At 42.5% G+C, this 16262-nt stretch overlaps 2 protein-coding genes across 5 annotated transcripts in view; one reads left to right on the top strand and one right to left on the bottom strand.

The window, feature by feature from the left end:
* Nucleotides 1-375: 375 nt before the first annotated feature.
* Nucleotides 376-13797, bottom strand: UBA5 (ubiquitin like modifier activating enzyme 5). Of its 4 annotated transcripts, XM_006273843.4 has the most exons (12): nucleotides 13558-13797; nucleotides 11219-11264; nucleotides 11041-11130; nucleotides 9280-9389; nucleotides 8744-8830; nucleotides 7898-7982; nucleotides 7296-7400; nucleotides 6957-7084; nucleotides 4044-4179; nucleotides 3323-3398; nucleotides 2111-2217; nucleotides 376-1478 (listed from the first exon to the last, which is right to left on the bottom strand). In XM_006273843.4, the coding sequence occupies exons 1-12, from the start codon at nucleotides 13710-13712 to the stop codon at nucleotides 1395-1397; spliced, it is 1209 nt and encodes a 402-aa protein (XP_006273905.3). In that variant the 5' UTR covers nucleotides 13713-13797; the 3' UTR covers nucleotides 376-1394. The 4 variants fall into 4 exon arrangements, with proteins under 4 accessions (XP_006273905.3, XP_019339097.1, XP_019339096.1 ...); XM_019483552.1 differs by lacking the exons at nucleotides 11219-11264; nucleotides 13558-13797 and adding an exon at nucleotides 10469-10662 and having other exon boundaries at nucleotides 11046-11132; XM_019483551.2 differs by lacking the exons at nucleotides 11219-11264; nucleotides 13558-13797 and adding an exon at nucleotides 10469-10662.
* A 109-nt stretch (nucleotides 13798-13906) lies between these two features.
* Nucleotides 13907-16262, top strand: part of ACAD11 (acyl-CoA dehydrogenase family member 11) — a 70910-nt gene continuing 68554 nt past the window's right edge. The window contains exon 1 of the mRNA XM_014602518.3: nucleotides 13907-14070. Within this exon, the coding sequence (XP_014458004.1) occupies nucleotides 13934-14070 (137 nt within the window). The 5' untranslated portion in view covers nucleotides 13907-13933. The remainder of the gene's footprint in view (nucleotides 14071-16262) is intronic.

The following is a 16262-nucleotide window of genomic DNA, read 5'->3' on the forward strand; positions in this document are numbered from 1 at the left end:
CCCTGTATAATCATGTCTTTGGGTAGAATACTTATTAGGTATTAAATTGTCATGCATGGTCTATCTTTCTCCTCTGAAAGTTTTGTTCTTGGTTTGACATTTTTAAACAGGCTTTTCACTTTTTCATTTCTTTTTTTTTTTTTCCTTAAGAACTACAGTGCCATTTTAAAAGCTTTTCCATGGACTGAATTCCCAAACTTTTAGCTGTCACCATTCCTCTCTGAATACACTCCAATCTGATATCATTGTATGACTGTGTTAACAAGATTTAATTGCAGTGTTACTTTTCTAGAGATGGATAATCCACCCTTAGGCAAATTAGCTACAGCAAATGTAGCTTGTGCATCATATGCATAAAATGAGAAGAACTGTATATCAGATGAGAACCAAAATTAATGTAATTTATTAAATATTGTAACACTTGTGTGCTGGAGAGCTCCACATCAACACAGATGATCTCAGTGTATCAGCGCTAATTTAATAGGACAGTTCTATAGCAAGATCTCATTTCTCAGATTTACTGTTAAAATTGTAGCACTTGATATTATATTTTGTACCTTAAATAAATGAATAAAATAAGACTAAAATCTGTATATTCTTACTTTGTCCAACATATTAAGTTGCCAGGGGGGAGAGAAAAAAAATCTGAAATGTCCATTAAAATCTTCCCACTTAATGGAAGTGTGTGATTCTACTATACTAGTACATTAATTTTTTTAAAGAAATTGCAAAGGTTAAAAAAAAAAGTTCCACTGCACATCAAAATAGAATCAAAGACATTTCTAGATTTTAATTAGTTTTAAATACTGGTATGCAATTCCCTTCAAAATGTCTTTTAAACATTATGATCCTACCTAATATCTTTGCAATTTGAAAGAGGCAAATAAAACTGTTTCTGTTAATACATTTACCTCTTATGTATACTGAATAAATAATGAGTCATTTGTTGTGTATTAATCAGTTACTTCATAAAACTGTATATGTGATATAACTTAATATTTGGCCTGTATAAAGGTGTCAGCCAGGTGGGTAGCAGCTGAATGCTGACCAAATCATTCCCATTTCCTTTTGGCAGATACAGTTAAGAATCTTGCTGCAAATTAGCTTTAAGAGTGAGAACTGGGCACATACTTGATGCTAAAGACAAAAGCCCTGTACATGTGTACAGCCCTGTACAGCTAATAAGAGTACAACTTTTAACATCAAACGCAAGTAGGCAGTAGAATGTAAATATAGAAAACTGAGATAGCGTTATCTTTGTCAGTAAGACAGCACTTTTACCATAAATTCAAGTTTTAAAACTTCTCATAGGAGTTTAATTTCCTCAAATATATCTTGCAATATTTCTTGATCTCTCACATGGTCCAAAACATCCAATTTGATATTCCTTTTATCTATATGTTCTTCATTTTGGCCATGAGTTCTTCTAGGCTTTCCTCAGATTCTGCCATCATTTCCTCAGCTGCAGCATTCTCTTCCTATTGGCAAGAGGGGAAAAATTAAAATGAGGTTTAGTTTGTTTGTATCTTGTTTTTTTTCCAGAACAAAGGATCCAAGGATTTCAGAGTACAAACTGGAAGATTAAACCTAAAATCGTTCACAGTTGTGTGGCTGATTAGAGTTCATCAATGGACTATGATTCCAATTATAGATTCATAGATGTTAGGGTCGGAAGGGACCTCAATAGATCATCAAGTCTGACCCCCTGCATAAGCAGGAAAGAGTGCTGGGTCTAGATGACCCCAGCTAGATACTCGTCTAACCTCCTCTTGAAGACCCCCAGGGTAGGGGAGAGCACCACCTCCCTTGGGAGCCCGTTCTAGACCTTGGCCACTCGAACTGTGAAAATAAAGTTCCAGTATATATAAATACCAGTATTAAATTCAATCCTGAATTTGGTTGCAGTCTGACTGCCATCTTCCTTTTAATAGAAAAAATATTATGAAAAAGGTGTTTGGAATATAAAAAAATCTGGAAAATTCCTCTTTAAACTTCAACACAAATTGATCAAAAAATTCTCAGGGTCCTTGGAATAATTTGAAGCTAGTTTTAAGTTTCAGAAGATTTTTATTGTACAAAAAGTGGTATAAAATAGGACAGCCAACATTACCTTACTAGGTATGGTATATGCTACAGTAATTCCCTCTGGAAGATTGGGGATTGGACCAGAAGCAGCTTGCAGTTCCTCTTCTGAAACCTCTGATACCAACTCAATGCCTAAGTAATAAAAAGAAGTTAAATGGGCAACTATAATAGCAAATGTTCTAATTAAAGGACCAAGTCAGTACTATTAGACAAAAACTGCAGCAATCAGTCTCTTGAAATACAGTTTAGCAGCTTGCCCAGAAAGATGATGCTGAGGGGAGAATGGAGCAAGTTTGTCACTGCAAGATTTTTTCCTACAATGTATTTTAAAAAGCACAAGGAATAGAACTTAAGCCTTCCCTGCAATGGTTTTCAAAATAGGGGTAGCATACCCCATGGGGGTACACACTGCTTTGTCAAGGTGTATATTGCTTTGCCAAGGGGCATATGCCTAAATGTTAATAATGATGGTGAAGCTTCTAATTGGTCAATGCATAGTGAGCAATGAATGGCTTTGCCACACAGTGTGCATGCAGACATATTGGATGTACAAGATATATCTGCAAAATACTGCTGCTCCTAAGTAGTATGTGGCCAAACAAGTTTGAAAACCACTGCCCTACCCGATACCCTTTTTCATGTTTTAAATCTTCAGTTTATGGACACTTAACCTGATTGCAAGCTTACATTTTCCTTTCATTAAAAGTATAATACTTAGCAAGTAACAATTTCAAAGCATTCTTTGATGAAATGTGCTTTTGGTTTCAGCATAGCAATGCTCTTAAATCCAGCCCTTGAGGGAAATAAAAATTTATCTGAGGTGTCCTTAGTGAGGTACTGAGACAGGGAGTTAATGGATGCTCATTGATCCTTCATGCTCATCCTTTAAAGAAGGGACAGACAGCCAGGTAAATTTAAATACAAGACGTTTTTCCTCTAAAGGTATAAAATCTAATTAATATTTTCAAAAGTTTAAAAGAAAAATGCAAAAAAAATATTAACATTCTTCTGCAATTCTGAACAGAAAAGCTCAGTGTTGGAGAATCAAAAGGTGAAGCAGGTTCAGGTATATCAAAACAAGAGCCTTAGGATTAATACTTAAGCAGAAAGTGTGGTAAAAATTATTTAAAAACTTGAAACAAAAACCCCACTGAGAAACCCATGGTGTTCAGATTTGAGGATTTTAACTGAAGGCTGACACTGCCAGTGTCTGTTTGATTTCAAGTCAATCTCTTACCCCAGTCATTGTCTTCATGTACTATTTCTTCTTCCTGTTCAATTACTACTTGTTTTGGTTGTGCAGCTTCTTTTTTCTGAAGAGATGAAAGAAAGAAAGAAAGAGACCCATGAATCTGCAGTTGCTATTTTTGTTAAGCAGTTGAGAAAGAAAGGAGTGCTAAAGCAAGCTAACAATATTATTTAAATGGGCTACTACTTTATGGACATTTAGGAAATGTTTACGGATTTAAAAAAAATGGACTCTCCTTTTTACTTTGGAGAAAATACTGCTTTGAAGATTCAGTATCTATGCCCTTCAGTTATGGGTGAAAGAAGCCATAGTATGCATGAGACAGTAGAACTCATAGAAGTATCAGGGAAGACCAAAGTTAACTTTTGCGAGTATGAATTCGAGCTCCAATAGTGATTGTGCTTATTTTTTGTTTAAAAAGAAAATAGGTAACCATAAGCAGAATTTTAATTAAAAAAAGTTAACATCTTTAGAAACAAAATTTAGAATATTAGAGTTGCTTTGCAAACCCAAAACCTAATTGATTGCAGAGAAAAATTGTTTTGGGGACTAAGGTTTGCCAAGCTTACTTGACATGACCTGAAACTGTTTGCAGAACGTGCATTATGAAAAAAGAGACTAACGTTACCAGTTTTCAGCATTTGATTAGATATTTAGCATGCATTAAGCTTTTTAATAAAAATCCTTCCAAAATATAAGAGAGTTTTACCTTATATATTTCCTGCTGTTTCCTGCAATTTTTGTCGCTGCACTGTGGGTTTGGCTTCATTGCCATAGTGGGAAAGAAATCCTGCATTGCATTGTAACCAAGATAGTAACTCACAGTACCAAAATTTAGTAGATACCTAGAAAAAGCAAATTAATAGGCATAGTTTGGTTTACAGATTCAAACATAAGTGAGTTTTTCCAGATGTCATTTTTAAAATACATTTGTACCAACAACTGTAGACAGGTTGTGACACTGAATGTTTGGAATTTGGGTTTAAGCAAGCTGTACCACTCCAGAACTTATGTATCAGAGCCTCTGATAGTGTAAACTGGCACACTCCTTAGTTGATGCTAATGAACATATGCTGATGCATACACCTGTTCCTTTATACAGGGATCTTTTTCATTACAACCAGAAAAGCTATATTCAGAGTGAAAGCTTCCTCTCCACCCCACTTCAGTCTTAACACCTACTATTTTTAGGAGAGAATTTTCAAAGGCCAGGCAGAGTGTGTGGAAGGCAGCTGGGAGCCTGAGTCCCATGCCCTGGGGCAGGAGCCGCCTAGCTGAAGACTCCTCCCCACTTAAGAGTAGCATGGCAGGGGCAGGGATGAAAGGAGCTGAGCAGCACCTGGATGGCTGCAGCTGCATCAGAAACAGCCCTGCTGGTTAAATGTGCATACTGGCTGGGAGAGCAATGCAGGCTGCACCACCTGGGCAGAAGCACAGGAGGCTCAGCCCCATGCGGAGTGTTGTGGGGGCAGTTGCAGGCTACATCGCCCAGGCAACCTCTGCTGCATGGACCCCAGGGCTCTTCCCTTCCCCTACCTCCCCAGCTAGCTCCCAGGACCTAACGCCCAGGCAATGCCTCTTCCCCTTCCCCAACACCTGGCAGGGGCATGCAGGGAGTGGATCACACACTGCCCCAGACCCACACATCCCTGCCTGCAGAACTGGGGTCTGTCCCAGCTCCAGCCACATGCTGTCCCCATCCTGAGATCCTGAGGTCCCTGTGGAGACTGGCCTGGAGCTGCACAAGCAGGGTGCACAGCTGGGGGGTGGGCAGGAAGCTGCATCTGGGCCTGGATCTTGGGGCAGTGGCAACGCAGGCCTGGGCCTAGGGCAGAACTGTGATTCACTCCCTACAGGCCCCTGCCCGTGGAACCCATGCCAGTCACAGGGGCATGTGGGTAGTGGGATCATGGCTCTGGTCCAGGCCTTGTGCTGTCACTGCCCTTTACCATGATCCTGGCCTCGTCCACCTTCCCTGCTCCCCACCCACCCACCCACCCACCCCCATCCCACATAGGGAGTTCTGGCAAGTTGTTGTTGAGGGGAAGGGAGATGGGTTGCTGATCCAGCCTCCAACAACTCATCAAAACACCCAATTGTGGCCCCTGGGCCCAAATAATTGCCCACCCCCAAGCTAAAAGTTTCTGGGCAATCATTACCAAAATAAAGCTTGTCTAGAATTCGATAAAATTTAATGAAGAACTTGACTTGTTCCAGCCAACCTGATGCAATTTCATAGCTTGTCTATCTGCATTTAACAAGAAAATTTTGAATGCTGTACCCAAATGATTCCAAAATTTCTACAGATGTTCTAAGCATCAGGGGGTAAAATTCTATCAAATTTTGATGAAAACTGGAAAATGGAAGTGGGGAGACACTGGGCCCCCCCATGTGGTTGGCATGCTGGTAGACTTCAACCAGGGCCGCAAGGATCTTTAATTCAAAAGTAGTAGCAGATTTAGAATCACATCCACATACTGCATCAGCTATGACCATCAAACGAGTAGAGTTAAGAACACTGACATACTAAGAGTACATCTATATGGCACAATGTACAGGTTTCCCTTGCCAACCGCTAGGGTTAGGTTCCTGAAAGTTCCTGTGGTTGGCACGACAAAAGGCTTATGGGAAAAATGGCAGGTGGCAGGCTGATGTGTGGCCATGGAAAACCATAGCTACTCAAAACTGTATACTGTGATAATATTCTGTACACCATTTTGACTAAGCATGGATACTCAAAACTGTGACTGGCGAGGGAAGCCTGTATGGTGATCTCCATGGAGAAAGAAATAAGCAAGTTCAGGAATGGGAAGCAATATACAGCCACATTAATTAGAAGTAGTGCACCAATACAGCTATGTAGCACTTCCAGAATGCACGTTAACTTGTTCAGAGGTAGCTCACTTTCCTTATACAGCACCAACTTGTGCTTCGTCATGTGCTATCTGACTTGCATTCCAGACAAAAAGGGAGAAAAGATAATGATGTGGAGAATGAGTGCATACCAAAAGCCTTGACATAAGAATAAAATGCCTTAACAGGAGAATGTAGGATCTTGGCATGGATAAAGGTGGTGAGTTTGGTAGGAGTTCTTGAATTAGAGGGGATGGGATAGTTGCACTTAGGCCAAGATCATTCACACCCTAAGGGCTTTTGTAGATCCTGCTAACCCAGCAGAGTTCCCTATTACAGCAGCAAAGCATTCAACCTTTCAGTCATCATGTGAATGACTGGAGGATGGAGGGGGGGGATAAACTTCAGAAGACAGAAATACCAAAATCGTACACAAAATAGTTCAAGATTTTACATAAAGATATCTGCAATTCTTTTGACAGCTGGAGTTATACAATGCCAATTGGTTAAAAAAAAAAAAAACACCCCAAAACTATATAGTAAAAATATTTGATTCAAGTACTTTTGTTTGATTTTTGTTCTTCATCTTGACTTGAACAACCTTGCCATGATGTTCTTTAGGTTTTTACATTTCCTTTGCAGACAGAAGAGAATATTCTATAAAGTCCATTGAAAATAGTAGCTCCAAAACAAAGAGCTCAGTGACTCAGACTGCCTTCTTCATATACCTGGGTATAAGTTAGTCACAGAAATTCATTCAGTCACTTACTTCAGAACATTTTGTACAAGAATCCCAGCAACAACTCCCATTGTGGTAGGAAGACTGGCAGCACAGACGCCTTCTCGTTTTAATGTTTTCTCATCAATATTTGCAGCAACGACAAGTGGTGGTGCACACTGAAGAGGAAAAGAAACAAATTCCATTAAAAACAAACAAACAAGAACTACACACCACACAAAGGCAATAAACAGAGTCACTTTACTACCCAGTCTGTGGCTTATGCAGCATCCAAAAGCCACAATCTTCATTTCATCAGTCCTATTTTAAGAGGGAGCAGGGACTAGAAATTCCATTCTCAGAAAAGGATCCCATAGCAGCACTGCATACCGCAAAACAAGCAGTTTCACCAGGGATGAGGAGTTGAATATGCCCAGAGACTGCATTTTCACTCACTCCAGATTCCATCCATATTTGTCCAAGTTCATTGCAGGCCTATGAAAAATAAGATATACACAAATTAACAGACAGGAAGTTAATTGCAAGCGATTAGAATCACTTCAAGGTTTTTAAGACACAGCTAGACAAAGCTTTGGATGCTATGATATAGTTGAGGATGGTTCTGCTTAGAGCAGGGGGTTGGACTATTGGCCTAGATGACCTCCTGAGATCCCTTCCAACCCTCATTTTCTAACTAATTCATTTGCATTATAAATCCAGAACATAAAAGGGCCAGAGGAAAAGAAATAAGGAATAGAAACCACCACCCACTGTCACTTGTAATGTGTTTTACAAATTATTCTTTATACAGAAAGTCCAGGAAATGAATAAACAACTGATCTACTCCTTACATTTAATTTCATATTTACCAACAGATTCTTTAATAAGGGCTTGTGTCTTTTCCCTGACATAACTACTTTTGTAATTTACAGAAGAATATGGTAGGAAACTCACATGAATATTACAGACACACACACAGGTGTTCTACTTACTGTGTTAATTGCCATGCGAGCTTCAAAGTTATCCACACAGCTCAGTACAAGATCAACAGGTTTCCCTTCTTCTAGCCCACCGTTACTGAAATAAAGAGCAAATTTCACATACAAATGGCTTGCGGAATGCAGTATTAAGCTATGAAAACATCATTCGAGTACAGAAACCAACTGGAAACAACATCATACCTTACAAAATCTGCACCCTGTTTAGCACTCACAAAAATCGTCTTAACTACCGAAAAACCCCATTTATCCAAAACTCTTTGGAGATATTCAGAAAGTATGAAATAAAGCAGTTCCTAGAAATGTGGTTACAGAACTAAGACTTAAAATCAGAGCACATTTTAGATTAAAGGAGGCTATACTTTGTCTAATTTGCACCTCTTATAATTTTGAAGAGAGGTACGCATTTTTATTTCACCCAACAGTCTTTCCACAGTCAATCAAAAGTTATAAGAACTAATTTACAAATTACATTAGTGACAAAATATGACTTTTCAGTGGAAAAATCAGGCTGCAAAAAGCTGGCATTGTACAATATATATTTTTTTTCATATATATGACTTGCAACATGTTGGAATTTCAATGTGGTTTGGAGGTCAAGGACAAAATAATCTAACTTGCAACTACTTTAGGGTATAAAATAAATGCTGTTTACGAAGATCTAACTGAATATCAGGACTAAGAAAACAAAAACATACATTCATACATTTAATCTAAAATGTGATTATTTTCCCAAAGGAAAACAAACTTATTGAAAATATAATAGAATCAATAGAAAACGTAAGACATTATTTATGAAACACCAAAAGTAATCTTGTGTGTTCTCTCAAAACATTTTACCTTATTCTATCCATGAAATGTTGAAAGTTGTCTACTGTTGTAATATTGTAGTTATGTACTTCAAATTGCACATCAGGATTAATATTCCTTAGGGAGAAAAGAAAATGAATTAACAGCAATCATGAACGCAACGGCCCCCTGAAGGAAATACTATAGCTACCCAGTTCTCAAGTTCTGATGGTGTCTTAAAAAACCCCCACACACTTAAGCCTAGACTTCCCTGGGAAAGGTTTGCTCACATAGGCTTTTAGCAAACCATCTTATCATGGTCCCATCTACTGTTAAAGATGTTTACCTGTTTTAGAATAAAATAACTTCTAATGGAATAAGTGGTTTTTGCAAGTATAACTGTAAGCCTTAAGATTTTTGCCCATAAATGTTACTGAAAAAATCCCCACTCCAGCTAAAATTTTATAACAACTAGAATTTCTAATGTTGGGCAGGCTTTCATTTCAATAAAAAAAATATTTCTTTGTGAATTATATGAAGGTATGAATTTGTAACCCAATTTAATATCCAATTCCACAGATACATACTTCAAAGTATACTCTGCTGCCTGTACTTTGCTTAGTCCAGCTTGATGGGGCTGAAAGAAGAGTCTGTTCATATTTGCCAACTCTACCTTGTCGTAATCGAACAGTAGCAGCTAAAAGGAAGATTATGAGAATACACATTAATTTTCAATAGGTTTGTATTAAAAAACCTCAGGTTGATCCATTTTCAAAGGCAAAGTGCAAAAGGCTGCAATTTTGAAAACACCCAAGTTGTCACCCATTTCACCAAGCTGACTCATATGCAGAGACTTACTGGTCCACATACAGTAGGCTGCCCACTAGGAATTAAGACAAATCTCATGTTTATACCTCATCATGGTGGTTAACAGAATATGGTTTTGGCTATTTTATTCACAATCAAGAGATGTTCAGCAGATCATCTATACGCGCAACCTAGATCAACTCTGCTCTTTATAAATCCTTTTAATTATTTCAAAGTATTTTCTGATTGTATCTCTTTCCATTTCAATTTTAACATATAGATTACAGGGCTGCACGAAGCTTCAGTAGCTGATTTGATTTGGAGGAAATTCAGCCTGATTTGGGGACCAAATCTCCGAATCAATCAGGAGACCAAGTAAAAGCTCCAAATTGATTCAAAGCATCCAAATCGATTCGGAAAAAGATTCAGCCGATTTGGAGATTTGGCCACAGACTAAACAGGCAGCTGACAGCTGCTTCCAGCTGGTAAGTCTGTTGGGGTTGGGAGGGATTGGGGCTGGAAAAAGCCGCCCAGCCTGGGCAAGGGGGCATGTTACAGCCTGGGCAGGGGGGTGCCACACCTGCATCACACAGGCATCCTCCTCCTCCCCCCCCCACCCGTGTTGGCTGGGCAAGCAGCAGCAGGGCATTGCCCCAGCGGGGGGAACTGCAGAGGCTGAGGCAGGCACAGCCAGAGGAGCTGCAAGAGAAGTCCCCATGGCTGCCGAATTGAAACACTGTCCTCCAAATCAGCCAAATCCAAATTGAATACTTCCCTATTCGCACAGGCCTAATAGATTATTGCAATAAACACATTTCACAATTATGTGCTGTGCACATATTTCTCACCTAACCAATATTTAAACTGCTGCTTATCAATTTAATTGAACATCCTCTTGAACAAAATCACATTTACGTAACACAAGTGTGAGACACAAACCAGAAGCATGCAATCTTCTTTATTATTCACCTCATTATTGGCTGTTTTATTTCAATATCTTCTATAACAGTGATTCTTAACCAGGGCATGAGATTCTTTCAAGGGTGCTGTGGGGTGCGAGGAGGTAAGTAATTCAGTTGCCCCTGCCTCTACCTGGCCCCTGTGCAAGAAGGTAAGTGCTGGCTCCTCTCCCCTGGTCTGGCCCCTGTGTTAGGAGGTATACCCTGTAATAAATTAAATTAGTCTTTAAATGTGATGCCACTAGATTCAGAAAAGTTATGGGTAAGTGCCTTGAATCTAAAAAAGGTTGAGAACCACTTATGGTTATACTATGATCCATTCAAAGAGAACCTGATTCTACAAGGGGTTGAGCACCCAGTTAAGAGGAGTCTGTACCATACAGGACTGGGCCTCAGGTAAGGCTATTCCACTAGAACAGAGAATACATAAACTCGGAAGACACATCATTTATAACTTGTGTATGTTATTCTTTTGTTTACTTTTACTGAACTTTGCAACTGGACAGATTCAAACATGAAATCCATCCTCCTAATCCCTGTCACACTGATCTACTTTTAGTGGAACAAGAAAATGTATATTACCTTACCAATGCCACATCTTGTCAGCATTTCGGCAGTGACACTGCCAACTCCACCAACACCTGCTACTGCTACTGTAAAGGTACGGATTTTCTGTGATAAGAAAAATAAATATAGATCAGCATTAGCAATGTATTTCTCGGGCAGAAAAGAGTTTTCTGAAATTTAAATATAAGCATACCTCATAATCTTTCACAATTCCCATTCGTTTTAATGCCATCAGGCGACTAGGTAAAAAACAAAACACAAACATTGTTAAGGAAAGAGCCGTCTTAATAATCATTTATAATTTTGTTTCCGAATATAAGACTCATGCTAGTTTCTAATTTACCTATGAGAAAAACACTGAGTATACAGAAGCATTCAGATTTTTTAAAAGTTCTTTAAAATTACAGTTTAATGGTTTGTCTTTTATTTTTATTGACAAATTAGACAGTGGAAACTCAAGACGAATACCATATAGACTAACTGTTTTTTTGCAAGTTTAAATGAAATATTATAAACATTCAAAAGCCAATACAACGAGCAGCTGGTTTTGAAAAACAACGTCAGCATTAAACATATATTTCTCTACAGAAACAATAATCTTCTTTTTTTTGTTTCAAACACAATACAGATGCTGAGGCAAAATCCAAGTTTCATTTATCCATTTTGTAACTAGTTACTACTAGCAAGAACAATTCAAAATGCTTGATTTGTTTTGGCTTTCAACACACATATTCTAGTCTGAATAATCTCATTGAAATCAATACGCCAATTTGTTAGACCCTTGACAAATGTTCACTGAATGATAGGCAAGTAAGGCTGGAAGGGCTCTCAAGAGGTCATGTAGTCCAACCGCCTGCCTGAGACAGGACCATCCTTATATAAAGCATCCCAACCAAATTCTTAGATCTAACTTACTACCTAAAACTACACAGGTGACTATCACACAACCACAAAACAGAGCACTCTAACCTGACACTGGTTAAGCAGGAAGACAGCGGGGACCAATGTGCTGCTGCTGCTACGAGAGTTGTTAAAATATGCTTGAAAGACCCAACGAGGAGGGCTGTACCCCTCCACTAAAGGGGAAGGCAAAACAGTCTGTATCAACAATCTGTACCAATCTGACCATTGAGTAACATTCCCTCCTGATCTTAAATGTGCCAAATGATCTCACCCTGAGCAGAAGTGCAGGACCCTCTAGCCAGGAACTTCTGGGTTTGAGTCCCAGCAGCAGCACAGGCCCATCCCCAGGCCTGGCTGTGTCCAACATGCAATGCTTCTGAAGAAGGCAACATCCGTCCGTCCCCAACAAGCATAGCAACAAGAGGGGGAAAAAAAATCCTTCTGCACATGGCAATCAGCAAAGCCCAGAAGCATGGGAAATACCCATATAGTAAAGCAGAGGCACAGTTACTTCTAGATCATCCCTGACCAATACTCTGCAACCTCTTTTTGAACACCTCCAGTGATGGAGAGTCCACAGCCCCCTGAGGCAGCCTGTGCCACTTCCTCACTGCTCTAAGTAAGGAGGTTATCCCGACGAGCCAATCTAACCTGCCTTGGCTACAACTTCAAGCCACTGGTCCACATCCTCCTCTCCGAAAGGAAAGGTGCTTTCCCTCCTCGTTACTGCAGCCCTTGAAGTATTTGCTGGTACATCCCTTCTTAACAGCCTTTTCTGTAAGCTGAGAGTGACTATTTCCCTTCAGTCTCTCCGCCTTGGCTTCACCTCCCAAGCCCTTGACCATTTTTGTTGCCTGCCTCTGCACCCATTCTGAATTAAAGTTCACGTAAAAGCACCATAAGATCTGACCCCCAATCCCCACAACTGTGCTGCCTGCCATGCCACACATATGCATGGTGGGAAGAGCACTTCTGGGCGTGGAGATCAGCTCCCTGTTGCACCCTTTTGATTTGCCAGCACTGTGACAGTCAGGGGTAACAACCCAGGTCTCCCCTGCCCCCCCAGCTGTAAACCAGGTGCCTGCAGGCCTGGGCTGACAGTCAGCTGACTGCAGGCCCCAGCCTCAGGGCCAGCTGGAGACCCCAGTGACTGGTGCTGACCATCAGCCTGCTGCTGGGTCCCCCGATGGTTGACATGGCTGCTCTGCCTGATGCATGGAGCGTTTGTAGGGCGGGTCTCCCATTTATGGGCCCTTTCGACTAGCTGTCAAGGTCGCACCTGTGCCCTTATATGGCGTGATCCTCCAGGAACTGCGCCATAAGTGTAATGCATGCTGGGTTCTGCACCATCAATATAACATGGGGGGGAGAGGAGAAACCACACCATGAGCTTAACATGCACTGGGGGACTGCACTGTAATTGAAATTTGAAAGGGGGAGGGAGGAAGAGGAGGAGGAGGAGGGACTGCGCCATAAGTGTAACGTGCGCGGAGGGGGGTCTGCGCCATAAGCATAACACGCGAGGGGGAGGGAGGGGGGAGACCGCACCATAAGCTTAACGTGCAGGGGCCACCCCAGAGCAGGGCTTCTCGTCCCCTGCCCGGGGGAGAGCCCCCGCCCCCCGCGCACCTGTAGGGGTTGGAGTCGGTGACTTCCGGGCTCATGCGCTCGATCCGCGCCCGCGGGCCCGGCCCGGCCCCCGCCCGCAGCGCGCGCAGCTCCTCCTCCAGCTCCCGCACGCGGCGCCGCAGCGTCTCGACGCCGCTCGCCTCAGACGCGGCCATGGCTAGGCGGCGGCAAGCCCGACCCCCGCAGCGGAAAGACACGTCGCGGCTACAGCCGGCGCTCGCACCGCCCCGGCCACGCCCCCCAGCTTCCGGCCTGCAGGAGCGCGACGCATCCGGTGACGTCAGAACACGCCGCTCCACATGGAGGGGGTGCGCCCGAGCATTTGATTGGTCGCTGCCGCCTGACGTCACCCACGGTGGTCGTAGCGCCCTGAGCCATGGCGGAGGAGCCGGGTACTACGGTGGTGCGGCCGCAGCACCGTTTTGAGCGGGCGGGGCTGGAGGCGCACCTGTGCCGACACCTGCCGGGCTTCCCCGCGCGGCCCGCCGGGGCGCTGGCCCTGCGCCAGTACAGGTAGGGCGGGGGCTGGGCGGGGTCCGGGCCAAGCCGCGTGTCCAGCCCTCCCTGCCGCCGCTTTCCCTGCGCAGCAGTGGGGGGGGCACGCGCGGGTCTCTCCAGGGGGGTCAGCTCTAGGCACGGGCCCGCACCAGCTCTGTTGCCCGCGCCTGGAACCGAACTGTTGTGGGGGCACCGTGCACGCGGGGTCGTCTTGGATTCAGGCCAGTGCAGGTGGTCCCTGGCACCCCGCTGTCCAGCTCTCAGCACTCCCTGTGAGGAGCCCCCTCCCGGGCACTCACCTGGGGCACCAAGCTGTTGCACGGCCATGCAGAGCTCAATCCTGGTGCACAGAGGAACTGCAGGGTTTTGTTTTGGGGTTTTTTTAAAGGAAAAATTTTCAGGTCCTGGGTCAAATCGGCCAAATCAGGTCCAAATACATTTGAATCATTCAGGAACCATATGTGGCCCTGCTACCGGCAAGTATCCTCCGCCCCAGCCTGGGCATTCAGATACTTCCAAGTCCTTTGGCTGGCATCCTATGTGCAGGCCTAGGCCCGGAGGCTTGGGGTTTGAATGCCCCCAAGTTTCACTTGTCCTCAACCAAGGGCTAGAGGAGCAAGCTAGGGAGGGATTTCCCATTTCCATAAAGTCGGCATGTAGCTGAGACTCTTCTACTGGAAGCAGGCCAGTGGGAGGCTAACTATGAGGCTCTTGTAGGGAGTCCTGTCCACAAGCAGAGAAGGGTGCACCCTCCACTACACAATGCCACTTTAATTGCATTACCTTGGTCAGGATACTTCCCATGCCACCACTGTGTATCATGTATTTCTCCTGCAGGGCCCTGATTCCTGCATGTGGGGCTGGGCTGAAGTGGCACGGGCATATTTGTCCACTTCTAAAATGTGGGCCCAGCCCACCAAGCCTCTCATTAGCCTCCCTGCCTAAGGGAAGCCATAGGCAAAAAGGACAACAGATTTCTTGATACAAATCTCAAGTAATGCAGGGCCCTGAAGCCCTGATCTTCATGTGCAGGCCTGGATAGATCCCAGCCCATGGGGCCAGGTGGAAGAAGCACTGGGCCCTGATCTTGGCACTCAGGACTGGCACAGAGCCCTAGACCCCAGTCCTGGCACATGGGGCCAGACAGAGGCCACAAAAGGCCCAAGGTCCCCATCCTATCGCGCAGAGTCCAGTCCAGCCTGGAGACTGGCCTCATGCCACTCACTTCACTCATGTGGCCAAAAGGTTGATTGCTGCGGTAGATGTTTTCTGTTATCTCTGTGTGAGTTGCCCTGTTGTAAAAAATATTTCACTGTGCTCAAAGCTTATTTACTCAGCATCAGGAGCCTATTCTGCACTGGGTGTAAGTGCCATGGGAATAAATTTGATTTGATTAAAGAAGTCTTTGCTTGTGCCTTTTCTTGCTTTCTGTGATTGAAGTAAGTAGATGAGTAATACACAGATGTTTAACAAATCCTTAATTTAAAAAGGGCTTTTAGAGACTCTCTTGTCTTGTATTTGAAAAAAAGGGACCAGAGAAATTAACCTGTGTATGATTTAAAATAATGTATTTGTAAAATGCAATACGATTGCAAATTTTAAGAGATTAAGAATCAGGTAATAGGACTGCAAAAGACTTAAGTATAATCCCTTACCGAAACATTGGAAATCTTGGTTATATCATTGTAAATCACATCGATAACCTTGCGGTAACACCCTAAGTAGAAAACAAAGCTAACTTTAAAAAGAAATATTGTTGATGGCTCCATAATGAAATTTACTGTGATAGAATGGACAAAGTGGGTTTATGCCATACACAATGAATACTGTATTTACTCAAGTATAAGATGAGGTTTTCACCCCAGTCAGAATGGGAGAAAATGCTCCTCTTATATTTGCATACAAGGAAACCTCATTAAATACATTGTCTATCATTAAACTGTTGCCAATAGCAGTATGTGCTCAATAATGGAAGCCATCTATGACATTGACTAAATGCAATCAATACTGAGCATAACAATAAAGTACATGGCCCACAATAGGGCAAACATATTGAAGGGAACTTACCACAACAATAGGTTAGTACAACCCATCTCAATAAGACATGGCAATACCCACTGCACTCCCCCATAACACTTGACACATTTTAAAGTCATGGTGAGCCACTACATTGCATACATTTCTACTTCCTGTTTACTTCTACACCT

This window comes from Alligator mississippiensis, chromosome 5 (genome assembly GCF_030867095.1).
Source record: "Alligator mississippiensis isolate rAllMis1 chromosome 5, rAllMis1, whole genome shotgun sequence".
Taxonomy (NCBI): domain Eukaryota; kingdom Metazoa; phylum Chordata; order Crocodylia; family Alligatoridae; genus Alligator; species Alligator mississippiensis.

Bases quoted from the DNA above. Each gene is read 5' to 3' on its own strand.
- UBA5 (XM_006273843.4), bottom strand. From the start codon at position 13,712: ATGGCCGCGTCTGAGGCGAGCGGCGTCGAGACGCTGCGGCGCCGCGTG. The intron at 7,085-7,295 runs GTATGCAGTGCT...TTTCCTCTTCAG, and splicing joins GTGAAACTGCTTGTTTTGCG to TGTGCACCACCACTTGTCGT. The intron at 1,479-2,110 runs GTAATGTTGGCT...TCTTGCCAATAG, and splicing joins CATATACCATACCTAGTAAG to GAAGAGAATGCTGCAGCTGA.